Here is a 25,359-nt window from a genome sequence, read left to right as displayed (position 1 = left end):
GTAAACACATTCCCAGATATCACCAGCCCCCAGCCCCCCCCCCCGCAACTGGATCTCTGTTGCCACCTCTGCCTTTGGGTGTATCTTCATGTTCACATTTGAATATTCTTTGAGGTGATCAGGAAATGACTCGAGATGAATTCAGCAGGTGTTATTGTCTCTGCAGCTCTCACTCTGCACCTCCATACCTGTCGCAATGCCCCCCCCCCATCTTGCAAGGAGGCATCAGAGAGACAAATGAGAGGGTGCCAGGTGTGGAGAGAGGCTGATTCACGCCCCATCATAAAATTATATGCCTTCATTCCACCTGACAACTTAAACAATGCTGCGTTTGAAGTTTAAATGAAGCACTCTTGAGTTATGGAATGAGGTGGGGGGGGGGGGCCTGGCTTAGATAGAAGATAGCAACAGGGACCAGCCAAAAGCTCCTTTCTGCTCTTATTTTTTCCCTGCAGAAACCAAAAGGCCTGCGTTTTGCTTTGGCTTCTGATTGCTTTTAAAGACAGGGTTTAAAATAAATGAAAAACAAATGCGACCAAAAGTAATAATTGAAATACTTTTCTTTACCAAGACACACACACCCTTCCCCCCAAGTGTGACATTCTTCACGAAGGGACGCGGGTGGCGCTGTGCTCCAAACCACTGAGCCTCTTGGGCTTGCTGATCGGAAGGTCAGCGGTTCAGATCTGCACGACAGAGTGAGCTCCCGCTGCTCTGCCCCAGCTCCTGCCAACCTAGCAGTTCAAAAGCACACCAGTGCAAGTAGATAAATAGGTACCACTGCAACAGGAAGGTAAACAGCGTTTCTGTGTGCTCTGGTTTCTGTCACTGTGACCCGCTGCACCGGAAGCGGTTTAGTCCTGCTGGCATGACCCGGAAAGCTGTCTGTTGGCAAACATCGGCTCCCTCAGCCTGAAAGTGAGATGAACACCGCAACCCCATAGTCACCTTTGACAGAACTTAACCGTCCAGGGGTCCTTTACCTTTTTACCTGTTCTTAACATAAGAAGGGGATGCAGGTGGTGCTGTGGGTTAAACCACAGAGCCTAGGACTTGCCAATCAGAAGGTTGGCGGTTCGAATCCCCGCGACAGGGTGAGCTCCCGCTGCTCGGTCCCTGCTCCTACCAACCTAGCAGTTCGAAAGCACGTCAAAGTGCAAGTAGATAAATAGGTACCGCTCCGGCGGGAAGGTAAACGGCGTTTCCGTGCGCTGCTCTGGTTCTCCAGAAGCGGCTTAGTCATGCTGGCCACATGACCCGGAAGCTGTATGCTGGCTCCCTGGGCCAATAAAGGGAGATGAGCACCGCAACCCCAGAGTCGGCCACGACTGGACCTAATGATCTGGGGTCCCTTTACCTTTACCTTTAACATAAGAAGAGCCTGCTAGATGAAGCCCAACGAGGCCCATCCTGTTCCTCCAGTGGCCAACTAGGCAGGACTCAAGCACAAGAGCAACGCTCCCTTGCTGTGGATCTCTGTAACGCTGCTTTCACCTTGTGCTCACTTTTCCTCTAAACTAGAAAGTCCTATGGGCAATTGTTCCATTCCCTCGACCGTTTTGGTTGCCTTTTCTGAGTTAGGAAGTTTAGCAGGTTGAGCCCAATGTGCTAAAGAAGTAGTACATTGGTGTGCACCATTTCTTCACTCAATTCTACTCCACTGGTGATGTGAAAGTTAACTTTCTCTTCTGCCATTTAGAGACACAGGTCCACCTTGGCAGCCCTGTTTAGGGAAGCTTTTAATGTTTAATGGGTTATTGTATTTTAGTGTTTTGTTGGAAGCCGCCCAGAGTGGCTGGGGAAACCCAGCCAGATGGGCGGAGTATAAATAATAATAATAATAACAATTACTCTTATTCTTGGGTCTGTTCCCTCCCCTTCATTTCAATACGGTCCTGATCCAAAGTTTTCCCTTGGCTCATAGACTTGATAACTCCCAAGGATATAGTTTTAAGGATCAATTCCTGTCTCCTAACTCAGTGGTATAGCGTGGGATGCCAGTGCCCAGGGCAAGTATTGCGCCCCCTGTCAGGGCAGGGTGGCAGCAGTGATTTTCCCAGCAGAGGGGAGCTAGGGAGGGGACAGTGGTAGTGCCCATTTATTTTATGATTTGTTTCATGACATTTTTACTCCACTTGGTTGTTTAAAAAAGCCCCTCAAAGTGGTTTATTTTCCTTTTGAAATTTTGCGCCCTCCCCAACATCTTTTTGCTCCCGGGGCAACAGCCCCTCTAGCCCCCCTCACTCTATGCCACTGTCCTTCTGGCTGCTCTGGAAAATTTATTTCATTTTATTAGTTACCGCATTCCCATTCCACCTTATTCTTCAAGGAGCTGAACGTGGTTCCCCCCTCTCCTCAGGCAGTAAGAGGATTTGAACCCTGGTCTCCTAGGTCGTAGTCTGACACTTTGCCATGCTGGATCTCAAAGGGGCAGAATTCAGGGATGCTGAATATCCTCATCGCAGATCTTCTCTGTACATCTTAAGACTTAAGTTGGTTTTGTTTGTTTGTTCACTGCCTGCATCCAACCTCTCTGGTTGTTTTCCTTCCTAAAAGGACCCACAAAAACTTTCACATTGCCTTCCTTGACAGTTACAGCCCAATTCAAGGCATTGCGGGATCGGCCTGTGAGCTCTCGCTGCTGCCTTCAGGGAAAGGTTCTTACTGAAATATTCCTCCTCTCCTTCTCCCCCAGTCATCGCTAACTGCTTCTGCGTGGGAATAAAAGAGCCTTTTGTATTTTGCTCCCCCATGTGGGGGAGACTCACTCAGCCACCATCCCTGCTAAGGCAGCTCTGGGTACCAAAGATGAGCAACTATCGAAAGCCTTCATGGGCAGAAAGTGGGGCTGAACGGCAAAGCCAGCAATCATATTCACTTCCATAGGCCAGATTTATACATAACCATCATACATATCCTCAGGGTGAAATAAACTGTCTCCAAGGGGAGGGATCTGCTCCCCTCCCCCAAATCAATAAAAAATAATTAGGTATTTTTAACTTAACTAAAGTAAAGTGGGACACAGGTGGCGCTGAGCCTAGGGCTTGCCGATTGGAAGGTCGGTGGTTCGCATTCCCGTGACGGGGTGAGCTCCCGTTGTTTGGTCCCAGCTCCTGCCCAGCTAGCAGTTCGAAAGCACGTCAAAGTGCAAGTAGATAATTAGGTACCGCTCCGGCGGGAAGGTAAACGGCATTTCCGTGCACTGCTCTGGTTCGCCAGAAGCGGCTCAGTCATGCTGGCCACATGACCCGGAAGCTGTATGCCGGCTCCCTCGACCAGTAAAGCAAGATGAGCGCTGCAACCACAGAGTCGTCCGCAACTGGACCTAACGGTCGGGGGTACCTTTACCTTTACTAAAGCAAAGTGGATAGAGAGAAGTCTCTCTCTCTCTCTCTGTCTGTCTGTCTGTCTCTCTTTCTCTCTCTCTCTCTTGTGTCTGTGCGTGTGTGTCCATCTCCTGGTCTTCCCATGGAAGCGACTGGCAGGCACGAAGGAGGAAGTTCTTTGCACAATTCAGAACTCACCTGCAGAATTTTCCGCCATGAACTGTGTCGACGGCTACTAGCAGGTAGCTTTGTAAGAGGCTCAGTTGAGTTCATAAAGAGAAAACAGGTCTTGCCGTGGCTATAAGCCCTCACGGTACACCTCTGAATACTAGCAGGTGATGTGTGTGTCAGGGGGAGGCAATAAAGAGCAGGTGCCCCCTAGCCAGTGGCATAGTGTGGAGGGTGCAGGGGGGGCTGGCCACACTGGGCGCAACATCTGGGGGGGGGCGCGCTCACACTCACAGCTCTCTGCCCCTACTAAAATCCACGGGTTAAGGGGCGCAAATTACTTGCCTTGCCCCGGGTGCTGACAACCCACGCTACGCCACTGCCCCTAGCCCTGCTTGGGGGCTTTCTGGGGGCACCTGGTTGGCCATTGTAGGAAGCCCGATGTTGGGCGAGATGGGCCTTTGGTCCAATCCGAAAAGGCTCTCCCTTCCCTCTCCTGCCAATTTGGGAAACTGTGAGATCACTAGAATATGCAGAGAAGTCCAAGGAAAACATATAAAATTCAGCTTGTGATGTTCTTTTAGACTGCTGCTTTAACAGGAGACACACACGCAGAGAGAGAGAGTCATAGAACTGTAGAGTTGGAAGGGATCCGAGGGTCATCTAGTCCAACCCCTTGCAAGGCAGGAGTAATACAGACTCCACACACATGCACCCCTCAGCAGTGCTTGGGAGCAGCTGGATCAGGCCAGAGGCCCCTTTACCACTGGCAGCACCCAGTGAAACACAGGCATGTGTGCACACACGAACCCCGGGGGCAGTCCATAAGCCAGCGAGGTCTTGCAACGTCTTTAAATAAAATGCGGAGCTCAGTGGGTGACCTTGAGCCAGCCACCACCTTTCAGCCTAGTTCTTCTGAAGCATGAAGTCGAAGTAGAAGAAGAGTTTGGATTTGATATCCCGCCTTTCACTCCCTTTAAGGAGTCTCAAAGCGGCTAACATTCTCCTTTCCCTTCCTCCCCCACAACAAACACTCTGTGAGGTGAGTGGGGCTGAGAGATTTCAGAGAAGTGTGACTAGCCCAAGGTCACCCAGCAGCTGCATGTGGAGGAGCAGGGAATCGAACCCGGTTCACCAGATTACGAGTCCACCACTCTTAACCACTACACCACACTGGCTCATCACCACTACACCATACTGGTAAGTGACGAAGGCAGGTGGGAGGAAGAACCACGTTGCCCTGAGCTCTTGGGAAGAAAGGTGGGATTTAAAAAACACTAATGGATCAGTGGTGGACGAGGGTGCAATCAAAGGGAAGGTGTGTTTATTGTTTTCTTGCAATGGGGCTTATAAGCAAGAACTGGAGGTTTTGGAGACAACCGACTTTGACACCAACCAATTAGCTAACCCGGTTCTTCACTTACGATTTTATATTGTACTGGTCTGTGTGTATTTTGCTCCTACTCTCTCACTGTTGAATCCAGGACCCAGGGCCTTGCAGAGCCAGGCAGAGGCCCGGGCCAGGTAGATAATGTGCTCCCCCCTTTTTTTACCCTGGGGATAACTGAAGTCTTATAAATAAGTGGTACCTCGGGTTACGTACTCTTCAGGTTACATACACTTCAGGTTACAGACTCTGCTAACCCAGAAATAGTGCTTCAGGTTAAGAACTTTGCTTCAGGATGAGAACAGAAATTGTGTTCCGGCGGCACGGCAGCAGCAGGAGGCCCCATTAACTAAAGTGGTGCTTCAGGTTAAGAACAGTTTCATGTTAAGAATGGACCTCTGGAACGAATTAAGTACTTAACCCGAGGTACCACTGTATATAAATAATTTTCACAAAGGTTATGCTGACAAATAATTTTATTACAAGGCTTGAACCGTATCTGCATATAAAGACAAAATGGAAAATATAGATATACAATGGTCCCCTGCAATTGTGAATATGCTTTGGAATTGGAGGCCCGGGCCAAGTGGCCCATATGGCCTGCCCACTGTCTGGGCCTGCCAAGACCTGTGTGGTTCCCTTTCTTTCTGCCCTGAGTTCCCGTTGTTCAGGTGAGCCCTGATCCATTCTGGCAAAGCACAGCAAGAGCCCAGGTGAGGCTTTAGGCTATCAGGACCCCAGGCAGCTGCTTACCAGACACAAGGCAAGCTCAAAAGCAGAGATATTTGAGTGTTGCTCCACCAACAGAGTCCAGCACCTGCTGTAAACTTAAATAGGTGGCTGCCTCAAGCTCCACCTCCTCAGAGGAGAACTTAGGGTTAGGGTCAGGATTAGAGGTCAGACTGCCTTCTTCTTTACCTGCTTATATATTATAATTTATTGAGTTTTCCAATTTAATAATCCAATAAGAAACACATTATAACATCCCAAATTACAATACAATAAAAAAGCCGAATATATTGCCAAATTATATATCTTTGGGTGACTTCCCATGCTCTGAATTTCACAGTGCTAATCATCTAATATCACATTGCACTTCTTAGTCGATAAACCATTCCGATGTTAATCCTTCACTTAATTTTCATTTAGGTTTGCAACCACTGGTCTGTCCAAGCTTTTGTCTACACGGGGCATAGGTTGAGAGCTCGCCTGCTCAACTGATAGGCTTTTCTAAACCCTTAACTGAAACTAACTTATTGAATTGGCTCAGAATACTCTGAGAAGGGTGGAAGGAGAGGCTGAAAGAAGATCTTCAGCGGACCGTTGATTTGTCACGACTGTAAAGAGCAGACTGGGCAGCCAGAGACCCAGGAAGAACCAGACAGGCCCTCAAGGCAAAAAACTCGTTTTCTGAGTGCAGTGAAGCTCTGCATCCACTGGTAACATTCTTCTCACCCGAGGAAGCCTGACCTTCTGGTGAGTAAAGGATGCGTGGCGGGTGCTGTGCAAAACTTCATCTAGGAAATAAATACAGAGGGAGTCAACCACCCCTCCAATGATTCACGCCTTTTGAAAATAATCCAGGAAAGCTGGAAATACAATTTTTCTTTCTGCGTTTTCAAGATGTTCTGTAAAACCTAGGAAACTATTAGAAACATTTTTTTTAAAGAAAGTAAGCTGCTTCACCCACAAACCCACCCACCTCGCAAGCCAGTGCCAGATTTGCTCAAGAGACAGGCTAAGGAGAGGCTGCTTCCGGCACCATACCAGCAAATGCAAAATAAAATAAAATAAGAGGGAGATAAATTTCTGAAAGAATTTGATATTTCAAAAAAAGTATCAAAGCAGCCATCATGGCAGGTGGGGGAATGAGAACTTTATTACCTTTTGTGCTAGCTTTCTACTTTGGGGGAGTCTTCTCAGAAAAAGCACTCAAAAACAGGGTGCACTAAACTCCTCACTTTGAAATGTCATCCTTCATAGTGCCAGTTCCAGACTCTACCGCCCACTTCCCATCTCGTCCTGCAGCACTGGTAGCCTGTGGCCTACAATCCTATCATCTATCTATCTATCTATCTATCTATCTATCTATCTATCTACCTATCTATCTATCTATCTATCTATCTATCTATCTATCATCTATCTATCTACAGTGGTGCCCCGCAAGACGAACGCCTCGCAAGACGGAAAACCCACTAGACGAAAGGGTTTTCCGTTTTGGAGGTGCTTCGCAAAACGAATTTCCCTATGGGGTTGCTTCGCAAGACGAAAAAGTCTTGCGAGTTCCTTCGGGTTTTTTCCCCTTTCCCCCCCTTTTCCTAAGCCGCTAAGCTGCTTATCAGCTGATCCGCTGATAAGCCGCTTAACAGCTGATCGCTAAAAGCCGCTAAGCCGCTAATAGCGCTAATCCGCTAAGCTGTCACTGGGCTTGCTTCGCAAGACGAAAAAACCGCTATACGAAGAGCCTCACAGAACGAATTAATTTCGTCTTGCGAGGCACCACTCTATCTATCTATCATCTATCTATCTATCATCTATCTATCTATCTATCATCTGTTAAGTTGTGGGTGAACATATCAGACGACACAGCGATTCTTCAAACAGCTCTTGTTTATTCACAGGCCAGAATAGAACTGAACTGAAGGGTTCAGCCAGCCTGCTTATATAGAGCTCCACTAGAACGCAACAGTAACCATTTTCTGTAACTATCCAATCACTGAACGTCACTTTCAATCCCTTATTTGCATATGTGGACCTGAGTGAAAACTATCTACAGTATCCCCCTGCTGGCCCAGGGTGAGAACTTCAGTACATAGCACTATCTATCTATCTATCCAGCTATCTAGTGCCTACTTACGAGTCTCAGGAGCAGCCCCTGGTAAGCTTCCAGAACCATTTGATGTGGAGCAAGAGCTCTGCGACTTCAGAGAATGGGGTGACGTCCTCTGCGAGTGAATGTGATACCCCAGAGTTGTGGCAGAGCTGCTACAATCTGAAACAGCGTAGGAGGGCAGGCTTTGGAGGGTGTGAAAGCGTAAACGGTCTCCTTCCCCCCTGAAATCCATTTTTTATTTGCTGCCATTTATGCCTAGTACTGCATCCCAGAATGCCTCCAGATGACCTCTCCTCTAGCCTAGATTACTTTAGGTCTTTCTTCAAAACTCGGCTTTTCCCAGAAGCCTTTGGGGTCATCCCACTAGCTCCCCATGCCTCCTTGTAAACTAAGCCAAAGAACGTGGAATTAAAGCCGTCAGATATTCTTTCCATAGCTTCCTTCACCTCCTTCTCATCTGCCGCTGCCTCCTCTGTTGTTTAGCTGTGTCTGTATGAGATTGGAATCCCCCTGGGACAAGGGCTGGTCATACTTGGAATTTATAAAGCCCTAAAAAAACAGAACCATCACACAGAGACACAGACACAGAACCTGTGCCTCCGCTTAACTTAAATAGATTTTTTTAAAGCCTTCCTGTTGCTTTGTTTCCCCTTTAACTGCTGTTTCGCTCTATTTAAAGCCCTGTATATGAGGTTCTTGGGCTTTTTAAATAACTCATTTAAATTTTTGTTGCGTTGTTTTAAATCATTTGGTATTTTGAGCCTTTGTTGTTGGCCACACTTAAATCTTTAAAAAAGATTTAAAAATGCGATGTTCATTTTAAAATATAATAAATAATAATCCTAACACATATAAGGGACGCGGGTGGCGCTGTGGTCTAAACCACAGAGCCTAGGACTTGCCGATCAGAAGGTCGGGAGTTCGAATCCCCACGACAGGGTGAGCTCCCGTTGCTTGGTCCCTGCTCCTGCCAACCTAGCAGTTCAAAAGCACGTCAAAGTGCAAGTAGATAAAGAGGTGAGAAGGTAAACGGCGTTTCCGTGTGCTGCTCTGGTTCGCCAGAAGCGGCTTAGTCATGCTGGCCACATGACCCAGAAGCTGTCTGTGGACAAACACTGCCTTCCTCGGCCTATAGAGCGAGGTGAGTGCACAACCCCAGAGTTGACCGCGACTGGACCTAACGGTCAGGGGTACCTTTACCTTTACCGTTAACACATATCATAGCATACGGGATTGGTGGATTGTATCTGAGGACTTTCGTAGGGGTCCAGTTCCCTCACTCCCTGTGCTATAATGGCCTCTTACTGGGCAAGGCAATGGCTGGGCTGCTCCATCACAGTCCCTCCAGTACAGATGGGGCAGCTCAGATGACAACAACTGCAAAAGCAGCCACAGAGAACAATGTCAGCCCATACCCAAGGGTTGGTTTTATATATATGGGAATGTCATACCAGAACAGCTGAGCCGAAGCTTTCCCAAGCAGAAATGCACTCGGCATTGTTTCCTCACGTTCTCCTTCATGAGACAGTGGAACACGAAAATGAAGAATCCTAGAGGAAGGAGTCAGGGGGTGGGGAGCAGGAAAAACATTCATTAGATTATACCCCCCCTCCCCACTCCTCTGGTCACAATTTTGCCATCATCTCTTCAACTACAGAATGGGTCAGAGTCAGACCAAGAGATTTTGCTGCCAGCAGAGAGCAAGGTGGCCGTAATGCTTCTGAGTTTTAGTTGCTGAATTACTACTACTACTACTACTACTAATAATAATAATAATAATTTATTTATACTTCACCCATCTGGTTGGGTTTCCCCAGCCACTCTGGGAGGCTTCCAACCGAATATTAAAAACACAATACAGCATTAAACATTCAAAACTTCCCTTCAGCTGTCTTTTAAAAGTAAGATAGTTGTTTATTTTTTTGACATCTGATGGGAGGGTGTTCCACAGGGCGGGCGCATCTACTGAGAAGGACCTCTGCCTGGTTCCCTGTAACTTCGCTTCTTGTAGGGAGGGAACTGCCAGAAGGCCTGAACAATGGGGGTGGAGATGCTCCTTCAGGTCTACTGGACAGAAGCCGTTTGGGGCTTTAAATGTCAGCACCAACATTTTGAATTGTGCTTGGAAACGTACTGGGAGCCAATGTAGGCCTTTTTCAGGACCAGTGTTATATGGTATCGGCGGCTGCTCCCAGTCACCAGTCTAGCTGCCGCATTCTGGATTAGTTGCAGTTTCTGGGTCACCTTCAAAGGTAGCCCCACGTAGAGCGCATTGCAGTAGTCCAAGCGGGAGATAACTAGAGCATGCACCACTCTGGCGAGACAGTCTGTGGGCAGGTAGGGTCTCAGCCTGCGTACCAGGTGGACCTGGTAGACAGCTGCCCTGGACACAGAATTGACTTGTGCCTCCATGGACAGCTGTGAGTCCAAAATGACTCCCAGGCTGCGCACCTGGTCCTTCAGGGACACAGTTACCCCATTTAGGACCAGGGAGTCCTCCACACCCGCCCGCCTCCTGTCCCCCAAAACAGTACTTCTTTCCTGTGGCATAGCGTGGGTTGTCAGCACCCAGGGCAAGGCAAGTAATTTGCACCCCCTAACCCGTAGATTTGCGCCCCCTAACCCATGGATTTGCGCCCCCTAACCCTAACCCCCAGATGTTGCGCCCGGTGTGGCCGGCCCCCCTGCACCCCCCACACTACGCCACTGCTTCTTTCTTGTCAGGATTCAACCTCAATCCATTAGCCACCATCCATCCTCCAACTGCCTCCAGACACTCACACAGGACCTTCACCACCTTCACTGGTTCTGATTTGAAAGAGAGGTAGAGCTGGGTACCATCCACATACTGATGAACACCCAGCCCAAACCCCCTAATGATCTCTTCCAGCGGCTTCATGTAGATGCTAAAAAGCATGGGGGAGAGGATACTGCTTTTTATAAAGTTGCACAGGGGCCACTGGGATGAGTTTGTGGAACCAAGGGTCAGTGGCCCACAAAGGCTTGAGAACTGCTGGTGTGGACAGTGCTGCGCTAGCTGGACTGAGCAATGAGGTCCCAAGTGAGTTTTGCATCCTCCAGCCGCCTCCAGGCACTCACACAGGACCTTCACTGCCCTCACTGGTTCTGATTTAAAAGAGAGGTAGAGGTAGAACCACAGGAGGGGAAAAAGAGCTCCTCTTGGACTCATGTCTGGCTTGCAGGTTTCCCATAATGGACATCCCATAAACGGCCACTGTGAGAACAAGAGGACGGACTAGATGGGCTCCTCTGGTCCCTCTTCTGAAGCCCACCCACCTGTGTGCAAACGCTTACCTTGGAAGGTGTTGCAAATGGCAAAGAGGTAGGAGAACAATGTCTGCATGGACCCCAGCGAGAAAAAGGCAAAACCCCACGTTAAGCTGAGCAGGACCATTAAGCTGGCCACCCGCCTCAAGCTGTGGAGGAAGCTGTGGTTCCAGCTGCTGACTCGGCCAGGACTCTTCGTTTTCATGGTGTGAATCTGCAGAAGGACCGCGATGAACATGATGGTGTTCATCAGGAACACCGAGCAGAAATAGGCCAGCACAGAGATGTAAAACACAAGGTCATCACGGATCCAGCAACTGTAGCAGACAAGGCGAGGAGGGAGAGAGACGCTGTTAAGGCTGCTGCCAGGGCCATTTCTTTCAGATGGGCTCATGATAGCTGGAAGTCTCTCTTGAGGCTTTTCAATGAGACACCCATCAGTGGTGTCTAGTTAAATTCATATCCTGTCCTTTCCCCCAAACAAATGATAAGACAATAAAGGTAAAGGTACCCCTGCCCGTACGGGCCAGTCTTGACAGACTCTGGGGTTGTGCGCCCATCTCACTTAAGAGGCCAGTTGCCAGCGCCGCCCGGAGACACTTCCGGGTCACGTGGCCAGCGTGACAAAGCTGCATCTGGCGAGCCAGAGCCGCACACGGAAACGCCGTTTACCTTCCCGCTGGTAAGCGGTCCCTATTTATCTACTTGCACCCGGAGGTGCTTTCGAACTGCTAGGTTGGCAGGCGCTGGGACCGAGCAGCGGGAGCGCACCCCGCCGCAGGGATTCGAACCGCCGACCTTTCGATCGGCAAGTCCTAGGCGCTGAGGCTTTAACCCACAGCGCCACCTGTGTCCCCGATAAGACAATAAACACGTCTTAAAACCAATCCCAGCACAGAAGCAGACTCAACTTAAAAGCCTTGTTGAAGAGGAAGGCGCTGAAGAAAACAAAACCTGACTAAGGCTGGATATAATCCTCAATAAACAAACCTGAATTTTATGTTGGAAATTGCAGAATAAGTTCTAGAGTGGTTATGAAGGAGGTCAGGCTTTCTGGTTACAAATCCTGCATGATATTAATATATATGATTTGCAAAGTGGTAAAGGAATTGTAAGCTTCGGATGTTTGGGCATTGTATGCATGCAGCTAAACAGACAGAGGAATCTCCTTGAGAAAGGCCAGGGCCATCAATTGACCCATCAGATGGAAGGGAGTGAACAGCTTGGTGTACCGAAAAGCAAGGAAGGTTGAATTCTTTCCCCCCACACACACACACTCCAAAAAGGGGGGGGGGAGGAAGGGGATATAGGTATGACCTCCTTCCTGCTGATCTGAGGAGGATCAAAGCATAGAGACTTACAAAGGTGTGACTGGACTGCTGCTTAGGGGGTCGCTTAAAACCCCATAGAAGTCTCTGCTTATGATGAGAACCGTGCAAACGATGACCGCAGGAATTCCTAATGGCAAAGGGGGAGAAAGAAGAATGGGTTAGCCGGAAAGGGAAAAGACCAGCGTGGATGCAATTGTGACCCGACTGAGGAAGACGAGAGTCCTCAGGAAGACCTGTATCACCAGGGGAGTGCGGGGATGGGCGACAGCAAAGGCACATGGCAGGAATTTAATTCGGCTTATGACATTTGACTTGGGAGAGTCCACTGAAATAAACACAATGCTGTTGGCTCTGAGAATACCTTTAATAATAGTAATTTATTATTTATACCCCGCCCATCTGGCTGGGCTTCCCTAGCCACTCTGGGCGGTTTCCAACAAAATATTAAAATACAGTAATGCATCAAACATTAAAAGCTTCCCTGAACAGGGTTGCCTTCAGATGTCTTCTAAAAGTCTGGTAGTTGTTGTTCTCTTTGACATCTGAAGGGAGGGTGTTCCACAGGACGGGCACCACTACCGAGAAGGCCCTCTGCCTGGTTCCCTGTAACTCGGCTTCTCGCTGTGAGGGAACCGCCAGAAGGCCCTCAGAACTGGGCCTCGGTTTAGGCCGTGATCGAACATGCTTTGAAACAGAAGAGGCAATGAGGGATATTGCTAGGGAGTGAGCTCCCTTTCCCTGCCCTTGCCACGTAGAGCATCTGGATCAAGAGCTGTCTCCCCACCCCCAGGCCGGCTAAATGTCCTAATGGAAATCCCACCCCAAGCAGGACTTGCAGAAAGCAGCGGCCCCCACCACTGCCGCTCCCCAGGAACTAGTGTGCCATCGCGACCAAGAGACACGGACAGACATTTCTCCCACAAATATACCCAGTCCCTTTTTGGAAGATCAGGAGGCAAGTGATTCAGCCGCGATTGCTGCACTGCAACTCTATGATTCTAACTGGCCTTTCAGAGATATTTCTCTGCTGCTCCTGACTTTCAATCACACTTCTTCTGAACCTCGGCTCTTTTTTTGTTTTGTTTTTGTGACTGTGTGGAACCCAGTCCAGCTACTGATTGATTGTGTGGCAGTAGTACATCGTTTATCGCTTTTATTTTATGGCTCAACCGTCTCGTTAGTTAGTAAAATTCATGTTCAATTGCTGTTTTAAAAAGGGGTTATTTTTTAAAATGGATTAATCCGGTTTGCAATACTTCTGTGGGAAAGCACGCCTTGGTTTCGGAATGCTTTGGTTTTGGAACGGACTTCCGGAACGGATTAAGTTTGATAACAAAGGTACCACTGTATTGATGGAGACAAAGAGAGACAAAACAGATAGAAGGACAGACAGAGAGAGAAACACACACAGAGAGAGAAAGAGAGAGTGAAAATCGGGCAGAGAGGCGGAGAGACAGATGGGATGCCCCTCTGCCTTCTGTGGGGTCTTAATGCCATCTTCCGAACCAAGAGGGAAATCACATATCCCCCACCCGCCCACCGCTGGTATATGGCCCCGCAGAAGATTCCCCATGAGCGGATGTGGCCCTCGGATGGGAAGTAACCCCCCACCCCGCCCTGCACTTACCCCAGCCAGCCAGGGAAACCTTGAGCATGTAATGCGGGACGTAAGTGTTGAAGACCTTGACCAGCACATAGTACATGTGGATGGCTTCCAGGCCCATCCAGGTGAAGGAAGCCAGCAGGAAGTAGTGGAGAGCCACGGACACAGCGATGCAGAGGCCGCGCACCTGGAAAGAGGCCAGCCAGGAGTCCAGCAGGAAGGTGAGGTTGAGCATCAGCAGCGCAGAGCAGAGGTGGACGAGGATTCTGGACGGGTCGTCCCCACGGAGCTTGCTGGAACGAAAGAGGTGAAGGGTTCGCTCGCCCCCTCTGCCCAAGACGCAGCCCCTTTAAGTCCCCAGTGGGGCTGCTGGGCGTGTGAAGGGTCTGGAGCGGGATGCAGCCCCTGTGTTATTTATACCTGCTGAGAGAAGCTCCATAAAAAAGCAACGGTACCAAAATGAATGGACACGGGTGGCGCTGTGGGTTAAACCACAGAGCCTAGGGCTTGCCGATCAGAAGGCCGGCAGTTCGAATCCCCGCGACGGGGTGAGCTCCCATTGCTCGGTCCCTGCTCCTGCCAACCTAGCAGTTCGAAAGCACCTCAAAGTGCAAGTAGATAATTAGGTACCTCTCTGGTGGGAAGGTAAACTGTGTTTCCATGCGCTGCTCTGGTTCGCCAGAAGCGGCTTAGTCATGCTGGCCACATAACCCGGAAGCTGTACGCCGGCTCCCTTGGCAAATAAAGCGAGATGAGCACCGCAATCCCAGAGTCGGCCACGACTGGACTTAACGGTCAGGGGTCCCTTTACCTTTACCAAAGTGAATTATTGCGAAAATAAGAAATTTGGGGAGGGAGGTGGCAAATTTTGTCCTTGCTCAGGGGACTGTATTGCCAAAGCCTGCCCCTCCTGCGTGGCAAGAACTTCACGCCGCTTGCTGCAAGGATGGCGAACGACAAACCAGATTTGGCCCTCAAAACAGGCTTATGTAGCTGTACAAAATCTAAGTAAATAAACGTTGCTGTCGTATAGAAAATGGCAGGTGGGTCCTACTTACTCGATGGAAAGGTACACCACTAGAGCCAAGCCGAGGAAGATGGAGGAAAAGCCACATCCCACGTGGGAGACCAATGTTAAAATCTTATCCTCACATCCCGTCCGGTATACGTCCTAGAAACCAGGGTGGAAGTCAATAGCCTCTCATTGGAAGAGTTGGTGAGGAAACAGACCCAAAATGATATCTGTTTGGGCACTGCTGACTGAGGTGTGAAATTTTTGGCTTCTATGGATCATGATTTCCCTGCCCCACTCCCTCCCCCCCCCCCAAAGTATTCTGTGAAATTTGGAGTGAAAGGAAAGATTCACATGGGACCTAAGGCTCAGGGTAAACCAATTCTTTCTTCAGCTCATCCTTATTCCTGCATTCGGAAACCTCGCGGCTCATGCTTCTTTACTGCGAATTTTGGAATGCCTGTACGTGATAGACTGTATGTGTGCGAAAACAGTTTGCAAAATCCTCAGGAGCAAATTTTCCACGCAATTTTGCAAATTCCAGAAATATAACCTCCAGAAGTAGTAGTATCACAAGTTCTGGCATTTCACCAGTGTGTGTGTGTGTGTGTGTGTGTGTACACAAGTGAGTGATTTGGATCAGGCCCAAGGCACTACGGGAGAAGGTTGAATCCTTTCTCCCTGTGCCATTTTCCTGGTTGAAATTGTTTCCCAAAATCTGCTGTTTGCACCAGCAGATATAAACATAAAGATACCAAACTATTACACTAATACCAGTTCGTTGCTTCAAAATGATCCAATGACATCATGGCTGTGGGATGGGATTTGACTTGTGGGGCGTGGACGGTGGGCACATTTTTCAGCCACTATACCAACTCTACCAGGCCAAAGGTACTGAATCCACAACTGAACCCCAGCCCTCTTGTCTGATGTTGAAGATAGGATTTTAAAAGAAATACAACCAGTGTTGTTTTTTTCTGGGGGGACGCAGGGGTACACATACCCCTAAACATTTTGTGAATCTTTGTACTTTTGTCTATTTGCTATATTTATTTTCCCCGATTGGAACTATAAAATGGTGATTTTCCTGAGTCAAAATGAGAGAACCCCTAAACATTTTCTTTAGGGGGGAAAAGCACTGAATACTGCTATAGAACTGAATGAAAAGAGACATTCCGCGCTGTCCTTTGCAGGAACCACACGGGGCAATTAGTTCTGACAAATCAATGACAAAAGCTTACCAGCAAGACTCCAAAATGGGTCAGGTGGCTGCAGTTGCAGATTGTGTAATTTGCGTTTGTGCGCTGCACCTCACACCCTGATGTATCCCAGCCTCCTTGGTTATCTGCGCAGCAGGGAAGAGAAGAGATTTCATCAGCACTTACTCGTCCCTCACCATTTATAGAATCTTTCCCCAACAGAACATGAGGGATGTGTGACTCTCTGCAGAGACTCCTGCTGACTTGGGGCTTAGCTGCAACCATCACAGGGAGGGGCGGAGAGGTGCTAAGCTTCTCATGCTCCCACCCTGCACTTCTCAGATCGCCCACTTAAGACTGCTGTTGGTAAATTTGTGGGAGAAAGAAACCTTGAAAGTTGTGCTTTACTTGGCTGCATCCCTTTTAAACAGAGGCATAATTCTCTGCTGCCTAGAGCTGTTGAACTGGAACTTTGAACTACAGACGCACATTTGAATGCATCAAAATATTATTTCAGTTACAGCTCCCCTCAAGCTACTCCTTCAAATCATGCAATTCTCACCTAACTTTGAATTTGCTGCATTTTTGCCTAGAAGTCTTGACCTAAATACTAAATTTCTTCTAGGTTTAATGAAAGAGGGTCATACTGAAGTGACTAACTTTGGAGCAAACCTCACATTTCGCCCTCCATCCTGGTTTTAAATAAGTGATGATTTGTTGTCTGTGTCCAGCTGGTGAAGTGTTAAATGCTCTCCTGGGCAACAGCTAAAACCATAAATCAGAACTTAACCGCTTATTATTACAGTGGTACCTTGGTTCTCAAACAGCTTGGAACCCAAACACTGCAAACCCAGAAGTAAGTGTTCTGGTTTGCGAACTTTTTTTGGAAGCTGAACATGCTCCATTTTGAGTGTTACGCTTCCGATTTGAGTGCCACACTTCTGTTTTGAGTATCACGCTGAGGTCTGTCTGTTTTTGCTATTAATTTTGTGTTTTTGTTTTGTGGCTTTTTTTTTGTTTTGTTTTTGTGACTGTGTGGAACCCAGTCCAGCTACTGATTGATTGATTGATTGATTGATTGTGTGTGTGACTATAGGACATTGTTTATTGCAGGTTTCCTCAACCTCAGCCCTCCAGATGTTTTGAGACTACAATTCCCATCATCCCTGACCGCTGGTCCTGCTACCTAGGGATCATGGGAGTTGTAAGCCAAAAACATCTGGAGGGCTGAGGAAGCCTGGTCTGTCGCTTTCATTTTATGGATCAATGGTCTCGTTAGATAGTAAAATTCACGTTATATTGCTATTTTTAAAAGGGGTTGTTTTTAAAAGTCTGGAACTCTGGTTTCTCTTCAGATCTTTCGCCTTTTGCCAATGTAGGTCTTTCAAGACCGGTGTTATGTGGTCTCGGCAGCCGCCCCCAGTCACCAGTCTAGCTGCCGCATTCTGGATTAGTTGTAGTTTCCGGGTCACCTTCTAAGGTAGCCCCACGGAGAGCGCATTGCAGTAGTAGTTAAAGTTAAGGCAGCTGCATTTGACACAGCTGGCTTCTGCTCGAAAGGACTTCTGCTGGAGGAGAAGATATCAACGCAATGATGCCCTGTTTGCCTAGCGCTGGGAAGCAACAGCAGAGAAGGCCTATTAGTCTTCAAGCGCTCTCTGTGGGCTTCAAAGGGACGCCACGGAAATCAGTACACCAGACTAGATGGACCTTTGTTCTGGCCCAGAGCAGAGCTAGTTATGTCCTTCATACTCACCGTTCTTCTTAAAGTTCCAAAATACACAGTGCACAGACTCATTGCCCTGAAAGGCAAAAGTAATGGCTTAGGACAGTGGTGGCGAACGTGTGGCACATGTGGCAGAGTGGGCACTCGGAGGCCTCTCTGTGGGCACATGCACCATCGCCCCAGCAGGGCCGTTGCTGGGGGTTGGCAAAGTGGGCAGCAGCTCCCCCCCCCCCATTGAAAACAGACAGGCCGATCGGTTAAGAGGCAGGTTGTTAGCTATTATGAAGATAATAAGCCGAAGGTGGATGCACACACGAAATAAAGCCAGCCAGGAACTACTAGTCCCCAAGCAACTTCAGCCTCCAAAATCAGTATCAGTACCTCTAGCCAAGAAGCTCCAAAAAATTTAGAATGATAGCATTCTCCTGCAGGACAAATTATTCAGATTTTATCTTGGTTGTGGTCAGTGCTTCTCTGCATGAAGGACATTTCAAGAAATCTGTTCCGAGAGGGGCAGCAGTTACACCTTTACTGAAGAAGCCTCCTCTCAGCTTGGTGATTTTGGAAATTACAGACCAGCTTGAAATCCAACAGTTTTGACTAAAATGGTTGAGCGAGCAATGATTCCATCTCTTTATGACTTAGGGTTGACTTAGGGCTCATCCGCTTGACCCATCATTTTCCCCAGGGGGGAACCCGCTGTTTCCCTCTGGATCAGAGCAAAGTCAAGTGGGTTTTCTGTCGAATGATATTTATCCCGATTTAGAGCTGAACAACAGGTTGGAAAGGCAAAACCACCTGGACCTTTTCCTTCTCTAGGTGACCTGTGTGGCCTGACATGTACCTTCTTTCAGCTGATATTATTCTTTCATATAGGGGTAGCCAACATGGTGGACGCGGGTGGCGCTGTGGGTAAAAGCCTCAGCGCCTAGGGCTTGCCGATCAAAAGGTCGGCGGTTCAAATCCCCGCGGCGGGGTGCGCTCCCGTTGCTCGGTCCCAGCGCCTGCCAACCTAGCAGTTCAAAAGCACCCTCGGGTGCAAGTAGATAAATAGGGACCGCTTTCTAGCGGGAAGGTAAACGGCGTTTCCGTGTGCAGCTCTGGCTCGCCAGAGCAGCGATGTCACACTGGCCACGTGACCCGGAAGTGTCTTCGGACAGCGCTGGCCCCTGGCCTCTTGAGTGAGATGGGCGCACAACCCCAGAGTCTGGCAAGACTGGCCCGTACGGGCAGGGGTACCTTTACCTTTACCTTTAGCCAACATGGTACTCTGCAGATGCTACTGAATATATAATATATATATATATATGCTTTCGTAGATTTTCACGGGTACAGGAATGCAGGTTTTGGTGTCCTCGGGTGTCTTCCCGTGTAAAAGTTGGGGTGTCTAGGCGACGTTTCGACGAGGTCTCACTCGTCATCTTCAGGCTGGTGCTTTCGGCTTCTTGTTACTGGAACAGAGCGGGATCTCAGTGTTTGAGTTCCTATAAATACTGTAGAGGGGGTGTGGTGTCTAGCCTCCAATGTTCTGGGCAGAGAGGAAGTTCCCAGGCTAGTGTGCCTTTTCTTCTTTTGTTCCTTAATTACTTGAGAGATACCTTGAGTGATTTCTTGAGTGATATCCTGAGTACCACTTAGGTGGGTCATTAGGTGTGGATTAGTTGCTAAAGTCTTTGTGTCTTGACCTCTTGAACTTTGTGAAGAGTTTTCCTGAGAAGATGGCTGTATTGCACTTAGTTGTGCTTTGGCTTGGCTTCGTGTATAGGGGCGAGCTGTGGTTTTGTGGCTTGTGTCAGCCAGATCTGTGTAGGGATTGCAGGGGGGTGCAGCATCCGGAGGTGCCACCATGGATTGGCTACTGGATGGTGTCAGTAATTCATCTGTGGAGAGGGTCTGGGTTTGGGTCTGGTGTGGTTGATTGGTGTTGGCGTTCTGTGTGCCTCTGGATCTGGTGTCAGTTTTTGTGGGGAGGGCTAATTTCCAGATGTCTGGCAAGCGGGATGTGTCGTCACGCTTGTTCATGTTGTGAGGGTGTTTCTCTATCTCGATGGCTTCCATGATTATTCTCTTGTGGTGATGTTCCGTGTTAAAGAGCAATTTGGAATCTGCAAAATTAATTTCGTGTCCTGTTTCTTTCATGTGTTGGAAAAGAGAGGAAGTTTTTTCTTCTTTTTTGACGGCATTCTTGTGTTCTGCGATACGTGCATTTATTCGTCTGTTTGTTTGTCCAATGTACGTGGCTGGGCAGACTTTGCAGGGTATTTCATAGATCCCTTGGTTTTCCAACTGGATTTTATCCTTGGGGTTTCTGAGGATATTGGCTATTTTTTGGTTGGTGCAAAAGGCTGTTTTGATATTGTGTTTATGGAGGATTTTGCTAATTTTATCTGTAGTGCCCTTGATATAAGGAAGGAGGGCCATGCCATTGTTTTCTTCTGTGTCTTGGTTTTTGGGGGGTGTTTCCTTTTGGATTAGCTTCGTAATCCTGTTTTGCTGGTATCCATTGGCAATTAACACATTTGAGAGATTCTGTAACTCAGTTGTCAAGTGGTCTTTGTCAGCCAGGCGTTTGGTTCTGGAGATGAGAGTCTTGGCTACGGAGTTTATTTGTGCAGGGTGGTGGTGTGATTGTGCATGTAAGTAGCGGTTGGTGTGTGTTTTTTTCTGGTAGATAGTGTGTCCTAGGGAGCCATCAGGTTTTTTGTAGATTAGGACGTCAAGGAAGGGAAGTTGGTTGTTGGCTTCTATTTCCATAGTGAATTGTATTTTGGGGTGTAAGTTGTTGAGATGTGTGAGGAAGCTATCCAGTTTTTCCTTCCCGTGTGGCCAAATTACAAAGGTGTCGTCAACATATCTGAGCCAAAGTTTGGGTTTGTGTTCTGACTTGTCTAAAGCATTGGTTTCAAAGTGTTCCATGTACAGGTTTGCGATGACCGGTGAGAGGGGTGATCCCATAGGTGCTCCTTCTATCTGTTTGTATCTTTGTCCATTGTGGATGAAGTACGTGTTGGTTAGGCAGTGGTTGGTCAGGTCCAAGATGTATTCGGGGGGATTGTATTTGTTTTGAATAGCTGTCAAGGCTTCATTAATGGGCACTTGTGTGAAGAGAGATACAACATCGAAGCTCACAAGTAGGTCATTAGGATGTAGGTTTTGCTTCTTTATTGTTTCTATGAACTGGAAGGAGTTTGGTACGTGTGAAGAGATGGATTCTGCATAGGGCTGAAGTTGCTTGGCGAGAAATTTAGCGAGATTTTGTAGAGGTGAGCCTATGGAGCTGACTATTGGTCTGAGTGGTGTTCCTTCTTTGTGTATCTTGGGGAGGCCGTAGAGTTTGGGGCATCTGGATGATTTTTCTCTGGGGATGATTCTTAGCTGGATTTCTTCACTGATAGGAGAGGCTTTTATTTTGGATTTGGTGGTTTTTTCCAGATAGGTGGTGGGATCTGTTTTTATAGGTTTGTAGGCAGGATCTTGGAGTAGCTTTGATAGTTTTGCTTGGTAGTCCGATGTGTTCATCACCACTGTGGCATTACCTTTGTCTGCTGGGAGAATGATTATGTTGTTGTCTTTCCTCAGGTTGGTGAGTGCTTTCTGTTCTTCTTTGTGTAAATTGCTTCTGGGTGGTTTGCTGGAGCAGAGGATGTTGGTGACTTCAAGTCTGATTTTATTGGCTTCATCTGGGTTGAATTTGGTTAGGCTAGCTTCGACTCCGCATATGATGTTTTCCGTGGGGATGCGTCTCGGGGCGACTGCAAAGTTGAAACCTTTGGAGAGTACTTTGGTTTCAGTTGTGGTGAGGATCCTGTCTGATATGTTATGTACTGTTTGTTTCATGGGTTGCTGTGGAGGGTGGCCGGGCTTCTGGCGTTTCTCTAGTTTGTGGAGTTTGTTGGTGTGTGTGTCTGTCTTATGTGAGGTCTCCGTTTCAGCTCTCCAGACGGCTAGTTGTTTGCATTTGTCCCAGAGTGCAGGGTGGATTTTGTTACAGAGTTTGAGGTGAAGAGTGAGTAGATCTTTGTTGGTTTGGTCTAGTAGGTATCTTTTCTCGTGTAGTTCGTTTCTGATTAGGGATAGTTCAGTTCGTTTCAGGATCCTTTCGGTGGCTGGGGTTTTAGAATGGAATTTAAGTTGGAAGCATGTGGGAATTAATTTGTTGTCTCGGCAGTTGCGTAGGAACAAGAGATCACATAAGATGGTGGCTCTTCGGACTTCTAGTTTCTCGTAGGTTCTTGTCAGCTGGAAGGTTTCCTCCCCGTAGAGGTAAGATATTTGCTTTCGTAGATTTTCACGGGTACAGGAATGCAGGTTTTGGTGTCCTCGGGTGTCTTCCCGTGTAAAAGTTGGGGTGTCTAGGCGACGTTTCGACGAGGTCTCACTCGTCATCTTCAGGCTGGTGCTTTCGGCTTCTTGTTACTGGAACAGAGCGGGATCTCAATGTTTGAGTTCCTATAAATACTGTAGAGGGGGTGTGGTGTCTAGCCTCCAATGTTCTGGGCAGAGAGGAAGTTCCCAGGCTAGTGTGCCTTTTCTTCTTTTGTTCCTTAATTACTTGAGAGATACCTTGAGTGATTTCTTGAGTGATATCCTCAGAAACCCCAAGGATAAAATCCAGTTGGAAAACCAAGGGATCTATGAAATACCCTGCAAAGTCTGCCCAGCCACGTACATTGGACAAACAAACAGACGAATAAATGCACGTATCGCAGAACACAAGAATGCCGTCAAAAAAGAAGAAAAAACTTCCTCTCTTTTCCAACACATGAAAGAAACAGGACACGAAATTAATTTTGCAGATTCCAAATTGCTCTTTAACACGGAACATCACCACAAGAGAATAATCATGGAAGCCATCGAGATAGAGAAACACCCTCACAACATGAACAAGCGTGACGACACATCCCGCTTGCCAGACATCTGGAAATTAGCCCTCCCCACAAAAACTGACACCAGATCCAGAGGCACACAGAACGCCAACACCAATCAACCACACCAGACCCAAACCCAGACCCTCTCCACAGATGAATTACTGACACCATCCAGTAGCCAATCCATGGTGGCACCTCCGGATGCTGCACCCCCCTGCAATCCCTACACAGATCTGGCTGACACAAGCCACAAAACCACAGCTCGCCCCTATACACGAAGCCAAGCCAAAGCACAACTAAGTGCAATACAGCCATCTTCTCAGGAAAACTCTTCACAAAGTTCAAGAGGTCAAGACACAAAGACTTTAGCAACTAATCCACACCTAATGACCCACCTAAGTGGTACTCAGGATATCACTCAAGAAATCACTCAAGGTATCTCTCAAGTAATTAAGGAACAAAAGAAGAAAAGGCACACTAGCCTGGGAACTTCCTCTCTGCCCAGAACATTGGAGGCTAGACACCACACCCCCTCTACAGTATTTATAGGAACTCAAACATTGAGATCCCGCTCTGTTCCAGTAACAAGAAGCCGAAAGCACCAGCCTGAAGATGACGAGTGAGACCTCGTCGAAACGTCGCCTAGACACCCCAACTTTTACACGGGAAGACACCCGAGGACACCAAAACCTGCATATATATATATATATATATATATAGGGTTTAAGGATTACAAAGAGGAAAAGAAGAAAAAACAAAGTTTAACAAAACAAAACAATACAATACAATACAATACAATACAATACATTACAATAAAAAGCAAGAAAGAAAAAAAACACAACGAGTATTCCCATAACTTATCTTTCATTTACTTGTTTCATTGACCTCCTCACACCTCCCTTTTTTGTATTCTAGTTCGGTTAGCTATTTCCGATGCTACTGAATTATAACACTTCTGATCTCTGCCTATTGGCCATGCTGGTGGGGTTGGGATTCCTTCAACATCTGAAGGGCACCATAATGGCTGCCCCTATGTAATAATAATAATGATAATAATAATATTTTATACCCCGCCCTCCCCAGCCAAGACCGGGCTCAGGGTGGCTAACACCAGATATAAAACAATTGATCGAAATACAACTTAAAAACAAGATTAAAAGACAACATTAAAATGCAGCCTCATTTCAGCAGAAACTCAAAAACCTTTTTGGGGATGAAAACGTCAAGTCTTCACCAAGGCTAACTATCCAGACTGGTCTTATGTACACCAATAGCCTGCCTTTCCTTCATCACAGAACTGGAGGTTAGCGTTCATGGGGTTCTTAGGCAAACTCTCATCAAACAGCAAAACATAATAATAATAGTAATAATTATAATAGATTTATATCCCGCCCATCTGGCTGGATTTATTTATTTATTTGTATGTGTACATGCAGACAATTGTTATTATCCCATATTAAATGGCCATGTTAATTGTTATTATCCTATATTAAACGTTTGCGATAAATACCGTATTTTTCGCTCCACAGGACACACTTTTCCCCCTCCAAAAATTGAGGGGAAATGTGTGTGGTCCTATGGAGCGAATGTAGGCTCCTTGGCTTCAGCGATAGCAGCGTGAAGCCTCCGAAGTGCAGAGGGAGCGCTCCCTCCGCGCTCCGGAGGCTTCGTGTTGCTTTCGCTGAAGCCTGGAGAGTGAGAGGGGTCAGTGCACACCGCTCACTCTCCACACTTCAAGGATAGCTGCCTGAAGCCCAGGGAGCACAGCGTGAGTTCCTGCTGCACTCCGCAGGCTTCGGGTTCCTTTTGTTGAAGCCGGGAGAGCAAGACTCTCCTGGCTTCAGCAGAGAGGGAGAGCTGCGCAGCGACCCTTCAACCAAGCGGGAGGAGAAATGGAAGGGGCGCTGAGCAGAGAGGTGGAGAATTTTTTTTCTTGTTCTCCCCCTCTAAAACAAGGCGCGTCCCATGGTCCAGTGCGTCCTATAGAGCGAAAAATACGGTAAGTGGGTTTGGGTTGCAGTTTGGGCATTCGGTCTCTAAAAGGTCCCCCACCCCTTGCTTAGGAGGTGTTTTGCTTCCAGAAGGGTCGCAGGTGAGCAGCAGCAGAGCGCAGTGGCGAAGTTAACTGCTCCGGCAGCAGGAGCAGCGTACATCTGGGGGCGTGGCTGGTGCGTGTCCCAGGGGGCGTGTCGCGTGTCCGGGGGGTGCACAGCAAGCAACGCACGCCCTGGAGAGCTGCTGCTGCCAGTCAGTGTAAACAATATGGAATTAGATACACCACTGGTCTGGCTCTGTGTTCAGGCAGCTCCCTGCGTTCTTGAATTCCAACAGCTGGCCTTTAGCATCATCCCCAAATCAAAGCAAAGCATCTCTATCTGCCAGCAATCAATGTGCTCTAATGCTGCGGAATCAACACTTACGCAACTGGAGACAACAGGATACCATACCGTTGTTGAGTTTATATGTTGCAGAATTATATTCACTGGCTCCGAGAGGTTTTGAACAGCCACATTTTCAACACTGGCGCCCACAACATAGGTGATCAGTTTTTTATTCTTTTCCTGTAGCAGACAGGTGCAAAGTTTCATAGCTTGGGAGCCAACCATTGGTAAACACAA

At 47.8% G+C, this 25,359-nt stretch overlaps 1 protein-coding gene and 1 long non-coding RNA gene across 4 annotated transcripts in view; both read right to left on the bottom strand.

The window, feature by feature from the left end:
* The window catches only part of LOC310838313, a 437,762-nt gene that overhangs the window by 201,764 nt on the left and 210,639 nt on the right, over nucleotides 1-25,359 (bottom strand). The window lies entirely within an intron of this gene.
* The window catches only part of LOC310837197 (adhesion G-protein coupled receptor G4-like), a 60,760-nt gene continuing 40,740 nt past the window's right edge, over nucleotides 5,340-25,359 (bottom strand). For all 3 annotated transcript variants that reach the window (XM_083723243.1, XM_083723244.1, XM_083723245.1), the window contains 10 exons: nucleotides 25,189-25,302; nucleotides 17,904-17,949; nucleotides 16,190-16,293; nucleotides 14,995-15,107; nucleotides 13,961-14,229; nucleotides 12,364-12,460; nucleotides 11,030-11,319; nucleotides 9,166-9,264; nucleotides 7,739-7,873; nucleotides 5,340-6,398 (listed from right to left, as the gene is read on the bottom strand). In XM_083723243.1, coding sequence (XP_083579369.1) covers nucleotides 6,271-6,398; nucleotides 7,739-7,873; nucleotides 9,166-9,264; nucleotides 11,030-11,319; nucleotides 12,364-12,460; nucleotides 13,961-14,229; nucleotides 14,995-15,107; nucleotides 16,190-16,293; nucleotides 17,904-17,949; nucleotides 25,189-25,302 — 1,395 coding nt within the window. In that variant the 3' untranslated portion in view covers nucleotides 5,340-6,270. The remainder of the gene's footprint in view (nucleotides 6,399-7,738; nucleotides 7,874-9,165; nucleotides 9,265-11,029; nucleotides 11,320-12,363; nucleotides 12,461-13,960; nucleotides 14,230-14,994; nucleotides 15,108-16,189; nucleotides 16,294-17,903; nucleotides 17,950-25,188; nucleotides 25,303-25,359) is intronic.

The sequence above is a fragment of the Podarcis gaigeae genome (assembly GCF_964106915.1).
Source record: "Podarcis gaigeae genome assembly, chromosome: 2".
Classification (NCBI taxonomy): Eukaryota; Metazoa; Chordata; class Lepidosauria; order Squamata; family Lacertidae; genus Podarcis; species Podarcis gaigeae.
Note: the sequence above shows the minus strand (reverse complement) of the source record. Positions and strands in the feature narration are given on the sequence as shown.